The sequence below is a fragment of the Ranitomeya imitator genome, chromosome 5 (assembly GCF_032444005.1).
Source record: "Ranitomeya imitator isolate aRanImi1 chromosome 5, aRanImi1.pri, whole genome shotgun sequence".
NCBI lineage: Eukaryota > Metazoa > Chordata > Amphibia > Anura > Dendrobatidae > Ranitomeya > Ranitomeya imitator.
The window spans coordinates 98,680,162-98,701,614 of record NC_091286.1 but is presented as its reverse complement, the minus strand read 5'-3'; the positions used below and the strand labels follow the sequence as shown (position 1 = coordinate 98,701,614).

Here is a 21,453-nt window from a genome sequence, read left to right as displayed (position 1 = left end):
CTGTCACACATAACGAGATCGTTAGCGGGATCGTTGCTACGTCACAAAAAGCGTGACGTTGCAACGATATCGTTAACGAAATCATTATGTGTGAAGGTACCTTTAGGATTTCTAAATCAGGTGTTAAGTTTCACAGTAACAGCATAATCTCATTAAAACAGTTCGCATACAATTTGATGGTGGGAAAAAGGAGGCAGAAAATTCGTTTTCATGGCCACATCAATGTTTTAATGTCATTTCAGCAACCATCAAGTCACATGATTTTATACTGGAGACCAGTTACAATACGGCATTTTCATCTTATTTACTGCCCTTTCGTCCATAAATTGTTCAATAAACAATAAAGAAATTGCACTGATTCGTATACAGAGTACACAGTCTGTCCCTTTTCATAGGCCAAAAAAAAACTGTTTAGTCCATTGGTCTGGAAGGTAGATGTGAAGATATGGCATACTGACACAGTCAGTGGTTTCATCCTGGAATGTTTCCCCATCAGATTAACACGACGTGGATATTATGTTAACTAAAACATTTGGAAGTATTTTGGCTTGCTAAAATATTACTTCAATCTCAAAAAAAAAAGGAATGTTTAAGGCTTTTTGGTAACAAAATTAAAAAAAAATTAAAATAAAATAGGATCAAACGGATGTTCCACTAGGGATGATGGAATCTTGGTCCTAAAAGAAAGAAAAGAAAAAAAAAATTAACATCAAGACCCCAAAGAGAAAAAAAAAAAAAAAAGGTTACGCAAGCCATTCTAACTTCTTTATAGAATATTCCTGGTTGAGCCACATGGGTCAAATGACCAGGACACATTGTGCCATCCAGTAATATAATAAGTGGGAATAGAGATCAATTGGCTGCAGTGTAGAGCAGAGCCTCTCGGGAGGACCCAGAGATAATCCACTGATGGCCAATTTTAGTACATCCCCTGTGGTGGTGCTGTAAGGAAATAACACTTCTCTAGGATCCTCCACAGATTACAGCTGATCATGGCGAATCCAGCAGAGGAATACAATTCAATCAGTTAATTTTCATGGGACCTCTGCCCATAGCTTACAACTACCTTAATGGTGTTCTTCATTTTAAGTACAATTGTAGTTTTATAAGAGTTTTTATATATTAAAGGCGCTACATAACGTTTCTGATCAGTGGGGTCTGGGTCTCGAGATGCCCACCACACATTCAAAACACCACTCTGCTCATGAGGCTCATGTAGGAGCTACCCACTTCAGAGTGGTGCGCGCCCTCAATACTAAGTCTATGGGTCCGTACAATCACTCTAAGACATGTATAGAGCCATAGACTCATCAGGAGGTAGTACGCCATTCTGTGCACGCACCTGGTGCAGGAACTGCCCACTTCAAAGCGGTGATTTGTGCAATAAGTGGGGGGGGGGTCTCAGGACAAGGACCAACAATGATCAGAAACATTATGCAGGGCCCGTAATCGAGAAAACAAACGGTTATAAAATGACAATTACACTATCAAATTTAGGATGAAAATTTAAAAGGACGCATCATAGGGCTGCCTTAGGAGGACCTGCTGGCTTCAGACAGATTTCACTGGAAATCAGCTGTGAATTCGCAACAAAACCCACATGCAATTCAAGCAGACATTGATGTGGATTTCACGTGGGTTTATAAACATACAATACGTGTTGAAAACCTGCAACAAAAACCGACATGCAGAAAAACTAAACATGTGCAGCAGCAGAAAAATTAAACATGTGCAGCAGCAGCAGCAAACGTTGGTGTGACGTTACTACACAGGCTATGGATGAAATTTGTAAAACTCCTTTCCTTCCTGCTGTAGTAATTCACTGTAGATTATACCTGTGCAAATCCACAACTAATTTATCCTCTGTGGATTTACCCTCATTTCCCACTTATTCTAATGATAGATTCTTACTCAAATTGCTCTCTTTTGTATAGAGATGCACTTTACGGGGTACGGCACCTCCAGTTTTCTGAAGAATGTGAATTAAAAAAAGCATGCGTCATCGGAAAGTGACCTATTGTTTAAATCAGGTTTTTCTGCTAAATGTATTTATTTTTCTATAGCACAATCTGTATTAAAAATCTAAAAATTCAAATGTTACCAGAACAGGCAAAAAAAAAAAAAACACATTTAAAAAATTGGTTGTGCTGCTGGAAAGAAGTCTCCTGCGGCGGTATTCTTTGAAGGTTCTTTATTATCCACTAAGCATTTCAATGTAGTGGATTATAAAGAACGGTCAAAGAATACCGCAGCAAGAGACTTTATCCAGCGTGTAACTAATGTGATTCTATCCTGTTTGGGTCATTTTCATCCGGACGATTTTTCCCGAGCCACGGGCCAGCGGCAGCCGGCTATCTAAACCTGTTTAGTGGTTGTGCCTTCACACAACCACCCCAAGGTGAGCAAACCTATTATTTATACCATCCCCTATATTATGATTGCACCATATTGTGCACTTCCCCCTTACAGTCACCGTTTCCTCAAAAGCTTGCAATTTTCACACAGGCCACTGGTGCTTTTTTAGACCCGAACTTTCTAGGAGACTTACATGTACAATAACCACAATGAACAGATACTGAACCTCTCTTATATACTAAAGCATCTAATGTGAGTGTGCGCATGAAGGTCGTTGTGAAGGGAGGGGGAGCGGGTCAGCTGTGACATCACCCAATGTGATTGGTGCATCCACAGTTATCAGCTGTGTATAGAGGTGTTACCTGTCATTGTAATCCTGCCTCTGATAAGGAAACTGCTGTAAACTCTTCCTGAAAAGACAAAGTATAAAAAAGCCCCAATGTTCACTATGAAAACTGCGAGATTATTACTTTTGAATTTTTATTAAAAAAAAAAAATGTAAAAAAAAAAAAAATACAGCCCAAAATATTTAAATACAAGGAACACAAATGCCTGATGTAAACAATAAGTAATTTTCTGATGATAATTCTATTGTTAGAGAGGACCTTTCATAAAATTTTTCATGCTGAACTGGTCATGATACAATAGTGGCTACAATACGGTATACAACAGGTTTGTTTGTTTTTTTTGCTTTTTTTTTTTTATTTCTCCTCTCTCTGTTGTGGAAATATTAGCAGTGAAATATTTGACGCTTAACGAGTTACTTTTACTTAAGTCCAAGTGGGTGTTTAGATAGTTTTCAATGGGGGCGTGTACTTCTGCCTCCTGTAGGATGCTGACCAATCAAAAGCAAACAGCAATGTAGAAGAGCAGAAGAACCTGTGATGATGCTAGCATGGTCTCTTGACCAGAGGCCACTGGTCATGCCAGCTGCAGTGAGAAGCCTAAATGAGCACTGAAGATAAAATACACAGCACTGAAAAAGTGTGGACCTAATAGCTCAAGTTAATATTTTCATACGTCTGTGTTTGTCTAGTGCAACATGGAGAATTTAGTGAAAAGTCCTCTTTGGTATTTAGGGGAACAGTATTGAGCTCTATGGAGTTTCTCCAGAAGTTATCCCCGGACTGACAGTTAACACATTGATGTTAAACGCTGTTGAAGAATGAACGTATGCAGGAGAGTTACAGATAGATAAAGAATAAAGATAGATACAGATAGGAGATAAAGATAGATAGAAGTTAGTGACTTTGGTCAGTTTAAGGACTAAACAGATGAAAGAGTGATGAGAGTTAGTACCGGTGACTGTAGTCTGTATTGCAGCAGTTTATTTTGTTCTTTCTCCTTATTTAGTTGTTCCTGAGAAGCCTTCAAGAGCTGTAACAATTTGTTAGCTGCTTGACCCAAATCCCGTGTTAGTTTTTTTTCCTTGTCAAGTCTCTCCTACAATATTTCCAGTAGAAGGACAATGTCAGTTAGATATATAGGACATCCATAGGGGAGTAACTTTGCAAACATCTTGTTTTACTCATATTGTTCCAATGTAGAGTTACATGACCATTTCTGAATCCATATCTAGCAACAAACCAGCGTCTTTGAATCAGCCAAGAAAGCAAATAACGACGGATGCCGCCATCACCCCAATGCACATTTCGTGGCTTGTGTTCTGGAACGATTTTCTATTTAGTGTGACAAGTTATACATAGTTAATACTAGGCTGGCATGTTACATGTGTTCCCGCAGCGGCACTATACCGGTATTCGTTTTCAAGGAAAATTAGCAGGATTACAGAAAATACGTAGACTAAAAATCAATCAGTAGAACAAGATCGTTGCAAAGACCTTTATATTGCAGATTTAAGGTGTTAATAGAGCAGAATAAAAATAAAAAAAAAACTTTAAAAATTTTCTAAAGTTTTCATGAAAATATAAAAGATTGGAAAGAGAAATTAGAAGTCCCCATGAAACGGTTCTTTCTTTTCAACATTGGTTTTGCAATTTAGTCCTATCGAGTGGGTTATGTGGCAATAACAGAACCAAGCGTGGAGGGGATATAGAGAGATATATATATAGAGATATATATATATATATAGAGATATATCTAATATACCTCCAGCAGCTTTTGTCAGACCCTCCCAGCATAGACAACAATCTGGATCTTGTGCTTATGCAAATTACTTCTAACCTATCCACAGTGAACGCAGCTATTTGAGCGGTTAAGATCGTTACTTCGGATAAAAAAATATTAGTATACAACCAAGTATGGCGTTTTATTAGCAATGTGTCATGGGAAAACACAAAATTAGTTCTCCTTGGAAGGAAAGAAAAATATCTTGCAAGTCCCTGTTCTAGCGACAAGCTACCCTGCAAATCAATGTCTGACTCTAAGGAACCTTGGCTAATATTACTCATGGCTTGGAAAAATGGCCTCAGTGCACTGCATAAAATAAAAAAGGCAATTTGCTTCCCAGACTTGCATCACTCTTTCGGTCAGTCTCTAATGGAATTGTGAAGGCTGCAGCCAATCAGCAGCTGATGATCGACTGTAGTGGTCATTTTATTTCACAAGGTTGGCGAGGGACCCAGGGTTCAGAACAGAGGAGTGAAGCTAATCCAGGAGGCAAGTATAGTTTTTACGTATCATTCTGGGGCCATCAATAGGGGGGTATCCAGTAATGGACAACCTCTATAAAAGAGCTTAACACTGACTTAGAGGGTAGTCATCTCCTAAAAGTGGCACATCGAGTACATTGATATATTTTCATGAAGGGGAAAAATAAATAAATAAATAAATAAAAATGATCTAGAAAGCAGGAGCTCATCTGCCCGAGAACAGATATGACAAGATTTTGGTAATGCCAGTGGTTCCCAGCAGGTTGTATAACTGGCTTCCCATGCTGTGGCTAGATAACCGGTTCGGTTCACTGTACATTAGTGGCATACAGGAATTTATTCATGAGAGATCAGTACACATCCATAAAATCATAGAACAACATGGCCCATTCTGACCTTTAGCTGCTGGGCTTCCTCCGGTCCAGTTGACGCCTCTTCCGCGGTTTTCAGTTTCTCCAACTCTTGTTGCAAACTGTACACCGATCTCTGTTCAACAGGAAATTATCAGATTTTTACAGTTAAAGAGAACCTTGCAGCTGGTTTTTGTACCATAAAGCAAACATACGTGAGGTCACTGGAATTCCGATTAAATATATAATTTTTTATTATTATTCTTGCTTCTGTTCCAAAGCAATAACTGGTCCTGAACTTACAGGTCTACGTCCTCTTTCGATCTTTCCTAAACCACCACCTTCCAAAGGTCCCTGATGGACAGGTCACTTCTGAGTCGACGACGCATGGGCTTTTGAGTCCTGATGACAGGTGAGATCAGGACTATGCATCTGCACATGCACCAACCACTCTGCCCCGCTGAGATCACAACTGGCGTGAGATTTGATGGTGCCTCTACAATATTTTGGATGGGGGGGAGGCAAGTCCCTCAGGAAAGAGGCTACTTTCACACTAGCGTTTTCTGGCGTACGTCGCAATGCGTCATTTTGGTGAAAAAACGCATCCTGCAAATGTGCCCGCAGGATGCGTTTTTTCTCCATACACTTGTATTACTGACGCATTGCGACGTATGGCCACACGTCTCATCCGTCGTGCGACGGATGCGTCGTGTTTTGGCAGACCGTCGGCACAAAAAAAAACGTTCCATGTAACGTTTTTTTGTGCGACATCTCTGCCATTTCCGACTGCGCATGCGCGGCCGAACTCCACACCTCCTCCCCGGACATTACAATGGGGCAGCGGATGCGTTGTAAAACTGCATCCGCTGCCCCCTGTTGTTCATTTTTGTCACAGCTTGCGTCGGTACGTCGGGCCGACGCATGGCGATGGGCCCGTACCGACCCTAGTGTGAAAGTAGCCTAACCTGTCTGTCAGAGATTCGGATGCTGCAGAGGAGTTTGGTTTATGGTACAACAACCTGCCGACAGGTTCCCTTAAGATAGCATTTGAGTTGTATCGCATTCCAACACTGTGTAGCCCACCTCATTAGTAAGTTACAATAACTATCTGAGCTTTCATATACTTGGCACAAAAAAAATAAAAATAGACAAAAAAAAAACAAAAACACTACACTTAAACATATTCACCTCTTCCAGTCCTTCTGATATATTCTGCTCTTCATTCTGTTCATCCCGACTTGACTGTGGAGCTTTCAGCTAGGAGACAAGAATTAAAGAACATCGATAGAAGGAGCGTTTTTCACACAATACTGCCAACTTCTCTTCTAAAAAAAAAAATAAAAAAAAAAAAAAAACACTTTCCAAGAGATGAGTCGATCACCATTGTCAGGCTCCAGGAACCCCTAAGGATCGCCTGCTTGCAAGGGGACATGTTGCTACACATGGCGCAGTCAGGTCCACCAGAAAGATCCTCTAACTTAGTCCTCTGCTTCTTAATGGGAGAGGACCAAGCAGAGGACCTCTCACTCCAGGATGTCAATTTACTCTACCTTGAACACTTATGAAATATTCACACTATACGCCATAGATGTGTGATTAATTCATGTAACATCTGCACCTAAATAAATCCCCACGGGACCCATCTTTTGTCATTATGCCAGACCAAAAAGATTACATTTTAGTTAATGTAATTTATACATCAAAGTGCAAACTTGTAATCTAAACAGTCATCCAGTATTTAATTTATTCTGATCCATGAAATGCTTGAAGTAAGAAAAATCCCAAGCAAAATGGAATACGAGCAGCTATGAGAATCCCTAACAAAGAGGCTGCCAAAGTAGAAGTAAAAAATACGGCGGTGAAGGTGGACAGAGGGCTGTTTAGTTCTTTAGGGTTTACCAACCTGGTGACCGTCTGAGCCATGGGAGTCTTGGACGTGATTTTGCATTTCACTCAGTTGCTGCCTGAGCTGTAAAAAAATAAAATAAATAAATAAAAAAAAAAAAAAAGATCCAGTTTACGGATTTGTGTGAAACTACAGGCGATCACGCTATACTATTTTGAGACGCCATGAAAGGACGTAAACCTCGTAGGGTAGGATGACCACAGCGGCTGAGACCCCCATACCAGCCATGGGAATTGAGTATAGATATAGACTGGTCACTGCAAACCTCATTATAGGACATTGTGATCTTACCAGAGAAAGCTCTTTGCTCTGTTTTCTGGCTTCTGTTTTCGTAGATTCCAGCGCTTCTTGTGACTCCGACAAAAGCTGCTGCAACTATAGTGGCGGAAATACACACACAAAAAAAAAATTAGGATATCCATCCAAACAATATATGTGCCATAGGCTAAATGTACATGAATTCTGTATATATGTAGGATATGCAATCTTAGATTTAAATTAACGGTTTAGGATAGAATAATCTTTATGAAGAAAAGTAAGCATGACGGCACTTTCTATAAGTGGGATACATACGCTCTCCACCTCTTTAGAGTACGTCTGACACTCCGTGCTGGATGTATTCATCTGGGTTTCCAGCTGGGCCTCCATAAGAGCAATACATTCCTTCAACTAAAAGACAGAAACCGTATGTTACCTGGAGCAAGGGAAAAAGTATCCAAAATGTGTATTACTGGTGAAACGGTTAAGCCCCCAATACACATTAGATTGAACTCTGCTGGTCGGGATTTTTCCCCATAGGTGGTGGATTTCGGAGATCGGATTGTGCGGACATGATGCAATGTAAAGTGTTTAAAGGGGTCCAGGACGTAACCATTAATGAACTGCAGCTGGACGTACAGCACAGATCCATATACTGTCGTTAATAGCAGCTGAACTGCAGGAGCCGAGAGCGGCCACTACACAGTCTACGAGACGGGGCTGTGCGGTTCTGGTTCTGTACATTGAGAACATGAGACTGCAGTGGGAACTGCAAACAGCTGATCGGTGGGGCGCTCCACCTGGCACCCGATTTAAGGAGTCATCTATACTGAGCCTGTACAGCTGAACACAGTAACAATAGGAGGTCTACGCTACAAAACATATATACAAGTTAGAAATAATATTCACAAATGCTACATGTGAAAAGATGTCTGTCTGATGGTGTGACAACATCCAGGGCTTAGCGTCCCATATAGCAGTCATACCTGCTCCGTACTCTGCACTTCTGATTTTAATCTTTCCAAAGATTCTTCTAAAGATTTTACTTGAATTTGTGACTGTTAAAGAAGAAAAAAAAATAAAGAATGGAACAATCTGTAATAATCGTGACATTTCTAAGCTTTAATGATCAATTTTGTTCAATCTATTCAACTACTATATAAGACATCACAACAACAATCCGGAAATAAGAACAGGAGTTATCTGACCAGTCACTATTGCTTTTTTTGAGGCTTTGTTAATACATGACCGCTATCGTGTTTGAACAAGAAAAAAAGAAAAAATCAACGTGGAGGCCTCATAACAGACCACAGATGAGAAGCAGTAGATACAGACAGTAGGCAGCGTCTCGGAATAGTTATAGAGAAGCCAAAAGAAACAGCGGTGAGGCCATTAGACGCTGAATTTTTGTGATCATTTACCAAGCAATCACTTGATTTTGAAGGGAAACCAGTGTTTCATTCTAAAAACTGTGAATTTGCATCTTCAGAGAGGAAGAGGACTAGAACTCTAGTGCCACCTATTGGAATTAACAATCCTAAAAGTCAAAGTCGACCCTTTAACGAGCCTTGTCACATGACTTGGGATAAAAGCCAAACCAGAATCTCAGTTTGAAGACATGTTTCACAGTGTTGCCCCCTCCTCAGTGCAAAATATGAGATCTAGTTTGGCTGTATGAGAGGCCTCCGACTGAGGTCTCTCCTTGTGGACAGGCATGTCATTTATAATTGCCAGTCAATTTTGAGGGTGTAACTGATGTTCCCCTGCAAAATCAAGTAATTGATTAATGTGCAATCTGAAACTCAGCCTTGATTTAGTGTATACTGATATTTCAAGAATATATGATAAGCAAAAAAAAAATGTATAATAGATCTTATTAGAAAAAGGTTTCCCCACTTATGAGCCACTTCTTTCCCTGTTGAACTCATCATTTACTATGAAAAACTACTGAAATTCATCTTGGTCAAAAGCAAGATGTATCAGGGGCTTGCTCACAGAAGTATCAAGTTACAGCTCCCATTAAATTATACGGACAGGAAAAAGGGAAGAGCAGCAGTGAGGAGAATTCAGCACAGCGAGAGATGCATTGGGATCTGCCTGGTCTTTCAGCTAATTTATTTTACTTCAGTGCTGGATTCACAGCCACACAGCTCAGTATCTCTGTATAATGTTCTCCATACTGCTGCTGCTGCTTGTGCTACAGAGAAAAAAAAAAAAAAAGAACAGAAATCCCTAATGTCTGTGTGTACGGTGTACAACTGAAAAGGAGAGAAAGCGGGAGAAAGTAAGAGCTTGCAAAGGGGAAAGCTGGCGAAGTATGAGGGACGAGTCATAATGGCCATAAATAAGTCTTATTTCTAATGTTCAGACAAGACAGCTTGTTCCCGAAAACTTACACCCGGTATGCACTTACCTTCTTGAGCTCTTCTTCAGATGCTTCTAGTTTGGCTTTCCACACCTGTTCTTCCTCTTCAACGCTCTTTTGTAGGTCTTTCAGCATTCCTTCCTGTCATAATAACAGCAGCATATATATTATCCTATTAGTTACATACGGTATGTACGGCAGGGCTTCTCAAAGTGCGAGACGCAGGGTCACATCTGTGCCAGGAATTGGCAGCTCAGTAGGAGCACTAAACCAAATGCAGGAGAGGTCCTCGGACCCGTGTGCTTCTAGAACCACAAATGCAGGAGAGGTCCTCGGACCCGTGTGCATCTAGAACCACAAATGCAGGAGAGGTCCTCGGACCCGTGTGCTTCTAGAACCACAAATGCAGGAGAGGTCCTCGGACCCGTGTGCTTCTAGAACCACAAATGCAGGAGAGGTCCTCGGACCCGTGTGCTTCTAGAACCACAAATGCAGGAGAGGTCCTCGGACCCGTGTGCTTCTAGAACCACAAATGCAGGAGAGGTCCTCGGACCCGTGTGCTTCTAGAACCACAAATGCAGGAGAGGTCCTCGGACCCGTGTGCTTCTAGAACCACAAATGCAGGAGAGGTCCTCGGACCCGTGTGCTTCTAGAACCACAAATGCAGGAGAGGTCCTCGGACCCGTGTGCTTCTAGAACCACAAATGCTGGGGCTGCTGAGCATTTCAATGACAGCAGCCAGACGCACATTAAAGACCTGTCACCATGTCCTAAGTGGACCGATATCCCTCTTATTTTATTCCTGCTCCCCTGAGTAGTCTGTTATAAATCCACACGGTTGCAGAGATAGGGGCCTTTTTATTCGGTGCTAATCTTCATGGTCTTTCCAAAGAGGTGTGGCTCAAGGGTAAAAATGAAAAGCATCGTTAAAGACACGCCCCAGAGGATCCTGTAAGCCACTCCCCCTTGTAAAGAGCATAAAAATTAGCGCTAAATAATCTCTGGCTAAGTTTTAATTTTTTTTTTTTATACACCACAGAGTTCCAATTTCAACCTAGGGACAGGCGATCTTTAGAGCAGTGATCAGTGTTTCCCAAACTCCGTCCTTATGATCCCCAACAGATCAGGTGTTCAGGATTTCATTACTATTGCTCAGGTCAGAGAACCTGTGGAAGCTTTTGATGCCTTAATAATAATGCCATCACCTGTGCAATACTAAGGCAATCTTGACATGTTGGGGCCATGAGGACTGGAGTTTGGACAGCATTGCTCTAGATGAAGCACAATAAAGGATCCGTGAGATAAAGCTAGGGCAATCTATATAGTGACGCAAAAATTGTACCACATATGGCCAAAATTGGTATTTAAAAAACAATCGATTACTTAAAGCGCAGAATAGTGCCGTGAGTAGCATTTTAAAAAAAAAAAAAAAAATGTACATGTGCTGCTGTGTTCATTTATATCTATATGATACAGCTTGCAGCTTGCTTGTGTACACATTGGAAGTGCTGATTGGCTTTTTTTTTTTCTCTGTTTAGTGTATGGATGTGGCTGCATCCAGACTGATCTTGCACTCCTCCTTGCACTTGACCTTGCAGGTGGCGGTAATCAACTCTACCTGCCCATAAATTGTAGGTTTAGCCCAGAGTGACATGTTTGTCCAAAGTTGTAGGCTGGTGGCCCAAGAGTGGCATGTACGGTAGAATAGGACCCATCAGAGGGAGATCACCTTGCCGTGGTTGATGGGCACACATGAATTGGCCAATTTATGCGCGAAGAATCTTCATTTTATCTATAACTAAGTTTTATGAAAAAAAAAATTTTTTGTGAGAATTTTTATGAAAAAATATTTTTGAGCAGTATGATTCATATCGAACATTTGTCTGTGTTTTCACATGGCCTAGATTCATATACATGTGCTGCTGTGTGTAATATATATATTTATACATACATATATATATATATATACACACACACACACACACACACACACACACACACACACACATACACCTATACACCTATACACACTGCAGCTAGGAATGGTTTAGTAAGCACCATTGGTCCTCACATGGGGTCACCTATCATAGAAGCTCCCGTGATGAACCAATTCTGAGGAGACGCGCCGGGAGGTCTTCGAAGGCTGACACCCTCCCTGCTGTGGGCAGATCGCCATTTCTTTGTTTATGGTGTCTATATAGCTCCACATGTAATGGACAGGCAACTGGACTAATAATTTTGAACAGTGGTCACTGAATAAAAAAAAATATATTTGTCCATTAATGTTTTGAGTACCCATATGCTGCATTTTTTTTTATTTTTAGAGAAGATAGGGACCCTCAAAACACACTGGGGTACCTGTAGTTGAAATGTTTAATCTCTGGGAGTTGATGTATGATCCCACCATTGCGCACACACTGGAGGGGAGAGTTATAGGGGGCTCTGTATGTATATTGTAGATAATTTGGTCTTCATCTTCAGCACCGTGAATGAAGCATTATCCCAATGTCATGGATATACGGGTTGTTAGATGTGTCATCCATTCAACACTTCCATAGGCCTGATCCTGTATGGAGCTTTAGACAGGACTGGACCAATCGGATTTGCATTTAGGTACCAGCAGATTCACCATTTGCTTCTGATTTACTCACGGCACTATTCTGCACTTTAATAGAGTATTTTTAATTAAAATAATAAAAGGTTTTTTTTTTGTTTTTTGTTTTTTAATTAACCCAAATTTTGGCTATATCTGGTAAAGCATCTCTGTGCTGGCAGCTCAATATGAACCAGAAAAAAAAAAAAAAAGCAGTAAATACACTGTCTGGTATATATGGCACTAATGGGAGCAAGTTGGCGCTGACCGCTTCATTGTGGTATGTGGTACTACAGGGGAGGCATGTTGTGCCGCAATGGGGGCTGGATGGATATTTTCCTCTGCATTGTGTCACTTGTTTGGTGCTGCCAGGGCGGGTGCTCTATTCTGAATTATTATGCTGCTAGATGGTATTACAAGGGCACTATGGTATTATACGGGCAGCACACTGATATGGATTTGTTGGTACCCATTGATGTGAATGGGCTTGAAAGGCAGTAGAAAAATTGAGAAAGTCAGATTGACGGGAATTATTATCAGGGATTGGAGCGAACCCTGAACCAGGTTATCAGGTCAGTGTGCTGGCTGCATATTACAGGCCACAATGTCAGTGCTGCGCAATAGCATGTTGCATCATAAAAATGGACAAAAAAAAAAAAAACGTGAAGGTCCCTTGGCCACTGGTAGTCCATGACACTGTACTAGAGCACTGCGAACTTCCTACCTCCCGCCAGCATGCTCGGCACCTCTGCTAATTACTAGGACCCACAACGTCATGACATGCAGGGTGCCACAACATCATGGGGCCTACTAATCAGAGGACGCCGCTAGGTAGAAGGAAATTTGCAGTGTTTTGCCCAGCTGCTCATCTATAGTGACTACACCATTTGTACGATTGTAGGGATAAATGGAATAAAAACCACAGCTCACCGTTTCACCAAGAATCGTCCTATATTGTTCACATTCTGCCTGCAATGAGACCTGGGCTTCTTCGGCTTCTTTTAATTTCAGTATTGAATCCTGAACAGAAAAGTAAAAAAAAAAAAATAATAATAATTTGTGTTAAAATTATCTCAATACATAAACCTTACTAATAGTAACTTATGTGAATTCTGTGCACAGGGCGCCACCTGCTGTCTGAAAAGTAGTTCATTTTATTTTTTTCGGTGGGTTGGCGGTTATGGAAACTTGCTGGTCACGCACCTCAGGGGGGGGGGGAATAAATAAAAATGAAGTAGGACAGCAACTAGGAAGCCCTTTCTGAGGAAGCACTAGGCGAAACTCATGTAAGGGTCAAAAAGGTGGTAAATATGATATGTTCATTTGTCCTATGAGGCATATTTAATGTTTAACTTTGGTCTCCTATAGGTCTTGACAATCATGTACCTGGGTTACGACTGCTCCCATTAATACTAAAGCACTTGCACTTTTACTTTTGTGACTCTTGATAATCAGGCCCCCCCAGATCCAGGACTATCTTGCCAGTCTGTCTTGTTCCTGTACCTACTAACCTGAACAGAACTATGCTCTTCATAATATCACCACTAGCACTTTATAATTTACTGTATTAATTTTAATAGGTTTACCTTTCTCTTTGATCAACCAGATTGACTTATTCTTAAAATATCATAAAACCACGAGGTGACATGAACATGTTTGACCTCTAGGTGAAGACATCATACTATCTGCACCAGATAATATCATTTGTTTAAATGTTTTCAGACTGATTTTTCTCCATATGGGTCATTGATTGTTGGCATATCCATGCTCCATGAATATGGACTGATTTACACCTTCTAGGACGAACATAAAAAAATTCTTACTTTCCGGTCATCTCTGCAGTTTTTTAACGTATACCATTGTTTATTTGTATATTTAATAAAGATTGTTTTTGAACATGGGAATTTTTTTTGTCGGCTATAGTACAAGGTAATGGACTGATTGATAGGAGAAGTTTGGGGATCCTTTTCATACACAAAACATGATGAAAAAAAAGTGAGTGTCTGCATACAAGAAGGGGAAAAAAAAAAAAAAAAAAAAAAACCGCTGACATCTGAATGAGCCATCACCAATTTGGCAAGAAAGACATACGAGCCAAGATAGAAGGTAAAGTAGCTATAGTGTCAGGCTGCACAGGGTTTGTTTATAGTCTGGTACTTTGGAGGCATTCTTCGCTTTTGCAGACTTCTCTATATAACAATTGGGTATGGAGAGAAAAAAAAAAAAAAAAAATAAAAAAAATAAAAATCGGAATTTCAATCACCCGACACCCCTTGTAAAATGATCATATTCTGCACTGCGGCTTCTAGCAGGATCCATATCTACAGCAGTTGGTTGATGACTTACTGAAGAATCCGTCTGGTCTGCCGGCTGGCTCAGCTGCTTCAGTATATCGGAGGATTTCTCGCGGAACTCCTGAAGCCATTCACCGTATAACTGGAAAGGAAGACGTTGCAGAGCCATTACATGTGTCACATCATTTCTCAGTGATCTTCTCCTATCCTGCATCTATCTGTTACCAGGATTCTGAGATGTGCCATGCTAAACAGATTTCATTGCTCAGAATCGTTACTTGTAGTGTTTGAGCTTATCTCCTCTAATTAGTGGAAACTACTGGATGTTTGGGATCCCAAACTTAGATCCATTTGCCTACACAGTATTATGGTTAAGGCGAGGTTCACATTGCGTTAATGGGTGTCCGCTGACGGAATCCGTTACATAGCGGCACAAACGCTATGTAACGGATGTGTTAGCGCACCCATTGACTGCCATTATGTAGCGCATCGCTGACGCATGTCATAATCGGCATGTGTTAGTGATGTGCCGTCATTCTGTGACGGACCCTCGGACGCAGTCTGCAGCGTTTTTGGGTCCGTCACCGCTAGCACAGACAGAGCATCTGCGCTAGCGCGATCGCATAAACGCGATCCTTTTTCGGCACTTGCGTTAGCACAGTCCGTTAGTGTATGCGTTGAACGAACTGCACTTAATGCAATGTGAACCTAGCCTAAACCAAATTTATGAACGGTTTACGCCATTTCTAACATTTTAGCACTTGCGCCAAAAAGTCAAAATGACAAGAGAAGGGGGCATGGTTATCCCTATAGTGTTGAGTACATCTGAATTACTGTATCTGCATTTCTAAAAAAATAAATAAAAAAAAAAAATAAAAATTATTTATAATCATTAGATGTGACATTTGATAAATAAGGGGTGGCGGAGTTTAAATGATTACACTAAAGATTTGGAGTGTATGACATCCCTCTCGATAAAATGTCGGCAGCAATATCTAAACATACGGAAGAATCTTGACGTGTACCTGGTGAGACTCTACGGACACCTGCGGGAAAAGGGTCGTCAATGCTTCTTTGGCCTGAGTCTGAACACCACTGAGCTGCTGTTCCAGATCATCCTGTAAAATCGCAAAGAATAAGTCATGTGACTAAAAAAAAAAATGAGGGGTGCATGCTTCAAAGTTAAAGGGAATTTGTCAGCAGGTTTTTGCTATGTAATCTGAGGACAGCATGAGGAAGGGCTAAAACACAGAATTCAATGATGTGCCCCATGTCCATCTGTGCGCTGTTCTTTACATAGACTGCAGGTTTCATCACCTGGTGAGCGAGTATCATTGTCTGGACTACAGACGTTACAGCAGCACATGTGTGCTAGTCAAACTCATTCCACTTCTGTGATAAGCAGCTCACTGTCTATAGACTATGTACATTCAGAGCCTGGTGTGGGCGGGGTTAGCTTTCTCAGCTCTGCTGCATTGCTAAATCTAAAAGCTCTGATTGTATCAGAACGGCTGTACAATAATCTGAACGATGCATCGTTGTATTCAGGGTCTGTGCCTACATCATGCGGCTCTCAGGTGAGGTGGCAAAAAAACGGACTGATTTCCTTTAAAAGGAGTATCACAATCTCAACAAATGCAATTACAGTAGCTTCATTATTTGTTTCTACCAGAATAAAATTTGCACACACACAAACGCTAAAATTCGCTATTTTTTTTTTTTTTTCGGCCAGTGCACTTTTCCTCCAAAAATGCAAAGAGCTATGCAAATGTCTTATGTACCCCAAAATTGGACCAACAAAAACTAAATCGCTCGCCAAAGAATGGTATCATTCAGAACTAACTGGTCCCACCAAATAAAAAAAAAAAAAAAGTCCTCACAGTTATGTTGACAGAAAAACGTTATGGCTCATAAAGAGGTGCCAGAAGAAACAACACACAAGTGCAAAAATTGCACAGATGGGAATGAGTTAATAGATGAACAAACATTTTAATTCATAGTGGGGATTTACGAGATTTGTGGACTTTGTGGGCGATACCTTTGCTTTCCTCTCTGAGGTCAATTTCTCTTCACAAGTTTTTTCGGCTTTGCCCAAGGCGTCCATAGCCTGCCAGTTTTTCTCTCGAAGCTCCTGCAGGAAACAATCCACAGTGACTAGTCTTTATTTTTTTAAGTGCTGGATATTAGAATACAAGCCCTCATCTTTTTATTAATCCATGGAGAAATATTACTACAGACATTATTATAGAAATTCCGCACATAAAGATCAAACAAAGCCTCGGGGCTGGGTCTAAGAAGGATAAATCATTTATGTCCAATTTTGTGCCTGCGTGCATAAGCATAAATCTGCTTACAAAGGTTAGACGAGAGCCCTTTCCCCACCCCCGCACACAGGACATGGTGAATGTTAGCCATCCCCATCGCTTGGAGCGCTCACCCTCTTCACACCAGCATTACATTTTACACAACCCTTTTGAAGTGCCGGCTGATGTATGAGGCAAGGTCAGCGAATTACACGAGGATCTCCGATATGTTCAGCTGACAGGAAGAACACATTGCAATAAGGCGACCAAAATCTGGCAAAACCCCAACAGCCTTGTAATGTGTCAGTTTAATACTCGGGAAGATGACTAATTCAGGAAGATTTGTGGTTTTCTAAGCTCTCATTTGGCATAATTGTGCTGCACCTGCCCTATAAAAGGTGACCAGACAAATCGCAAACACTGAAAACCAATGTTAGCCCATAAAATAAATGTCTCAGTGGCCCAACTCCCCCCTGCGGAGTTCTGGTTTGCGGCTCTGTTCCTGTGACTCCCAGTCTCTTAAAAGTATAAGCTTTTTTAATTTTATCAGGGTGAAACATTTAGAACAAGAAGGGTTTGTCCTAGTAGTGGACAACCCCTTTGAAACAATGGACAGCGTTTGGCCAAAGGCTTAGGCTACTTTCACACTAGCGTTTTTGGCTGTACATCGCAATGCGTCGTTTAGGAGAAGAAACACATCCTGCAAAGTTGTCTGCAGGATGCGTTTTTTCCCCATAGACTAATATTAGCGACGCATTGCGACATATGGCCACACGTCGCAACCGTCGTGCGACGGTTGCGTCGTGTTTTGGCGGACCGTCGGCACCAAAAAAAAAAAAATGTTACATTTAACTTTTTTTTTTTGCGCGTCGTGTCCGCCATTTTCGACCGCGCGTGCGCGGCTGAAACTCCGCCCCCTCCCCGCCGGACCTTACAATGGGGCAGCGGAAGCGTCGTAAGACTGCTTCCGCTGCCCACGTCGGGCATTATTTTCACAACGCGCGTCGGCACGTGGGGCCGACACATAGCAACGGCCCCGTGCCGACGCTAGTGTTAAAGCAGCCTTATTTGGAACACATATCCTTCCTGCCTCCCTTCTACACATGCATGCATGACTAGGATGAACATGTATTTTCCATTGGCCACAGCCAGACACATCGTGCGGCAACTTTTTCTTGGAGAAACAAAAGGATCAAACATTACGGCCTTTCCTCCAATATCACCAGATGGAGAAGGCAGCCCCTTATACATTCGATGGACAGCCCTTTCACATTAAATCCATGTGCATGGATAGCCTTTAGACTCCCTGGTTCAACCCTACATCAAGTCAGGCAACAACCCAATGGGTTTACATCTTTTGTGCCCATAATCATTTATCTGCTCGGTATTTTAAGTCCTCATCTAGCAGACAATCAATATGGCTCCCACAGCATCCACACTGGTATTCGCCCAACCTATATGGCTCTTGAAGAGACTACACCTGCTCAGTCCCTGCATCACTAAGAGTACATTTAATCTCAGAACCCAACACCTGAACAGTACAAGGAGGCTTACATTATTTTTATTTTTCTGTTGTTCAATTGTCTCCTTTAACTCGACAGCCTCTTTCTCTAGTACAGAAATCTGTCCTTCTTTTTCTTTAAGTCTGAGAAGGAAAAAAAAAAAAGAATAAAGTATCAACAACTTCACAAATAAGTAGCCGCTCTTTACGGGACTTCTGTCTCCTCTCAGTGTAATGTAGAAGTATATAGAATTACGTTAATGCGATGCGTCAGCCATACTATCACAGAACACAGACTCCGAGATACAGAAGTGCAGTGCTGGAAGCGTTCAGAGAATGGAGTCATTAAGTAATGGAAGTATTATGAAATATTTGGGAAAAATTACAGGTTATTAGTTGTAAACGCTGTTTCATAGTAACATAGTAACATAGTTAGTAAGGCCGAAAAAAGACATTTGTCCATCCAGTTCAGCCTATATTCCATCATAATAAATCCCCAGATCTACGTCCTTCTACAGAACCTAATAATTGTATGATACAATATTGTTCTGCTGCAGGAAGACATCCAGGCCTCTCTTGAACCCCTCGACTGAGTTCGCCATCACCACCTCCTCAGGCAAGCAATTCCAGATTCTCACTGCCCTAACAGTAAAGAATCCTCTTCTATGTTGGTGGAAAAACCTTCTCTCCTCCAGACGCAAAGAATGCCCCCTTGTGCCCGTCACCTTCCTTGGTATAAACAGATCCTCAGCGAGATATTTGTATTGTCCCCTTATATACTTACACATGGTTATTAGATCGCCCCCTCAGTCGTCTTTTTTCTAGACTAAATAATCCTAATTTCGCTAATCTATCTGGGTATTGCAGTTCTCCCATCCCCTTTATTAATTTTGTTGCCCTCCTTTGTACTCTCTCTAGTTCCATTATATCCTTCCTGAGCACCGGTGCCCAAAACTGGACACAGTACTCCATGTGCGGTCTAACTCGGGATTTGTACAGAGGCAGTATAATGCTCTCATCATGTGTATCCAGATCTCTTTTAATGCACCCCATGATCCTGTTTGCCTTGGCAGCTGCTGCCTGGCACTGGCTGCTCCAGGTAAGTTTATCATTAACTAGGATCCCCAAGTCCTTCTCCCTGTCAGATTTACCCAGTGGTTTCCCGTTCAGTGTGTAATGGTTTCGTTTCGTAACCGCTTTCATTAAAAGTTTTTTTTCCCCACGAACAAAGTTCATTTTAAACAATAGATCTCTGAATAATAATAAGTTTCCACAATTGGATGAGATTAAATAGACATAGGACAGCCCAGGATCAGATTATTTTTCTTTGAGGTAAAACATTGCTTAAAAATAGGGCGAAAAATGTTTTGAATCAAAAAAAAAAAAAACCCACACAGCTGTGATCCCCTGCCATTTTGTCTGTATACTCTTTTGCTCCCCCCTCCCCCCGGCCCAGGAGCTGTGATCAGACCATGTCCCTGTACGGTCATTACACGGCCATTACACAGTACACAGCAGGGAGACATGTATAAGATTATCTCAGCACAGGAACATTTTTTCTAATTGTGGAACTCATTATTATTCAAAGATCTATTGGTTACAATGTACTTGTTTCATGGGACAATACCTTTAAAGTTACTTACAGTTTTGCATATTTTTTTCTTTATTAAGTATCAGAAGGCGGTAGGTTTCCACAATATTATAAATTATACACTGTGTACATCTGGCTGTATTTGGTGCATTGGTCGTGGTATGTACAAAGCAAGTACACACACTAGACTATATGGGGGTCTGCCAATTTCACTCGGAAAAAATACTAAACACAATGCCATGACTAATGCACTCCAAAAGACTACTCAGATATACACAGGGCACAAGACAGAGACACATACACACAGCCATCTTCGTTTCCTTACCTGGCATGTAACTGTGTAATTTCTACATCTTTACATTCCTAGAAAATAAGAGAAGATTACGTCATCAACACCGGTTTGCCGAAAACTATTTCTGGGGGAAAGCAAAAATAAAATAAAAAATATGGCAGATTTGCTTCTTGCCCCTTGGCAAGAGAATGAAGTTGACGTTTTGTCTACAAGGAGCAAACTGTGCCAATGTTAGGAACAATGCATGTTAAGGATTGTCCCGCAAATGATAATGTATCACCTAGTTCCCACAAAATGTAACAATCCTTCACCATGGTGTGATATTCGCCAGGCCCCACCTTGTGTCTTTATGTTCTTAGAACATCCACCCACTTTGTCCAATGCTTTGACTGCAGTAGAAGTGGCTTCTCCTAACCAGCACTGAACACTTTGGGTGGACGTTCTGAGAAGGACTCAACAGAACCGCACGGGGCGCTGTAACAATATGAATCCACTATATCTAGACTGAGGAGCATGCACATAATGATTGATGGTGAAAGTCTGCTGGGCTTAGCATGTCTCACCAGCCTGACCCATCTCAGACATCACCAGCCTGATCCATCTCAGACAACATCACCAGCCTGATCCATCTCAGACAACATCTCACCAACCTGTTGCCGTTTCCCTTTCTCTGCATCGTTGCTCTGTCCTGCCTCCAACAAAACTTCAATGGATTTTATCCTTTCTAACAGCTGTACGTTTTCTCCGGTGACCTCCTGTAGTTTTTGGTTTAGTCTGTCCAACTCTTCGGATTTATGTTTGCCTTCAGCTTCATAGGACATCAATTTAGTCTGAAGATCTTAGGGAACAATAAATATACAAATGCTGTGACATACATAATTAGGCCGACAATTGGTTGCGGGTCATGGTCTACAGCCAAGTTTATTTTAATTTCTATGCATCACATTTATTTTTTTTTCCATAATGTGATCCCTACATGGGATCTGGATCCATTTATGTAACCATACTAACCAATATGTCATAGTAACATAGT

General features: G+C 41.2%; 1 protein-coding gene across 6 annotated transcripts in view; it reads right to left on the bottom strand.

Annotated features, from left to right (window-relative positions):
- Window positions 1-201: 201 nt before the first annotated feature.
- Window positions 202-21,453, bottom strand: part of RRBP1 (ribosome binding protein 1) — an 80,817-nt gene continuing 59,565 nt past the window's right edge. For 3 of the 6 annotated variants that reach the window (XM_069768960.1, XM_069768964.1, XM_069768965.1), the window contains 17 exons: window positions 21,071-21,258; window positions 20,454-20,491; window positions 18,591-18,681; window positions 16,772-16,864; window positions 15,759-15,851; window positions 14,786-14,875; window positions 13,370-13,459; window positions 9,895-9,987; window positions 8,468-8,539; window positions 7,797-7,892; window positions 7,515-7,598; window positions 7,221-7,286; window positions 6,506-6,574; window positions 5,364-5,453; window positions 3,655-3,798; window positions 2,718-2,765; window positions 202-677 (listed from right to left, as the gene is read on the bottom strand). In XM_069768960.1, the coding sequence (XP_069625061.1) occupies window positions 2,721-2,765; window positions 3,655-3,798; window positions 5,364-5,453; window positions 6,506-6,574; window positions 7,221-7,286; window positions 7,515-7,598; window positions 7,797-7,892; window positions 8,468-8,539; window positions 9,895-9,987; window positions 13,370-13,459; window positions 14,786-14,875; window positions 15,759-15,851; window positions 16,772-16,864; window positions 18,591-18,681; window positions 20,454-20,491; window positions 21,071-21,258 (1,442 nt within the window). In that variant the 3' untranslated portion in view covers window positions 202-677; window positions 2,718-2,720. The remainder of the gene's footprint in view (window positions 678-2,717; window positions 2,766-3,654; window positions 3,799-5,363; window positions 5,454-6,505; window positions 6,575-7,220; window positions 7,287-7,514; window positions 7,599-7,796; window positions 7,893-8,467; window positions 8,540-9,894; window positions 9,988-13,369; window positions 13,460-14,785; window positions 14,876-15,758; window positions 15,852-16,771; window positions 16,865-18,590; window positions 18,682-20,453; window positions 20,492-21,070; window positions 21,259-21,453) is intronic. The other 3 variants (XM_069768961.1, XM_069768962.1, XM_069768963.1) reach the window with 3 other exon arrangements.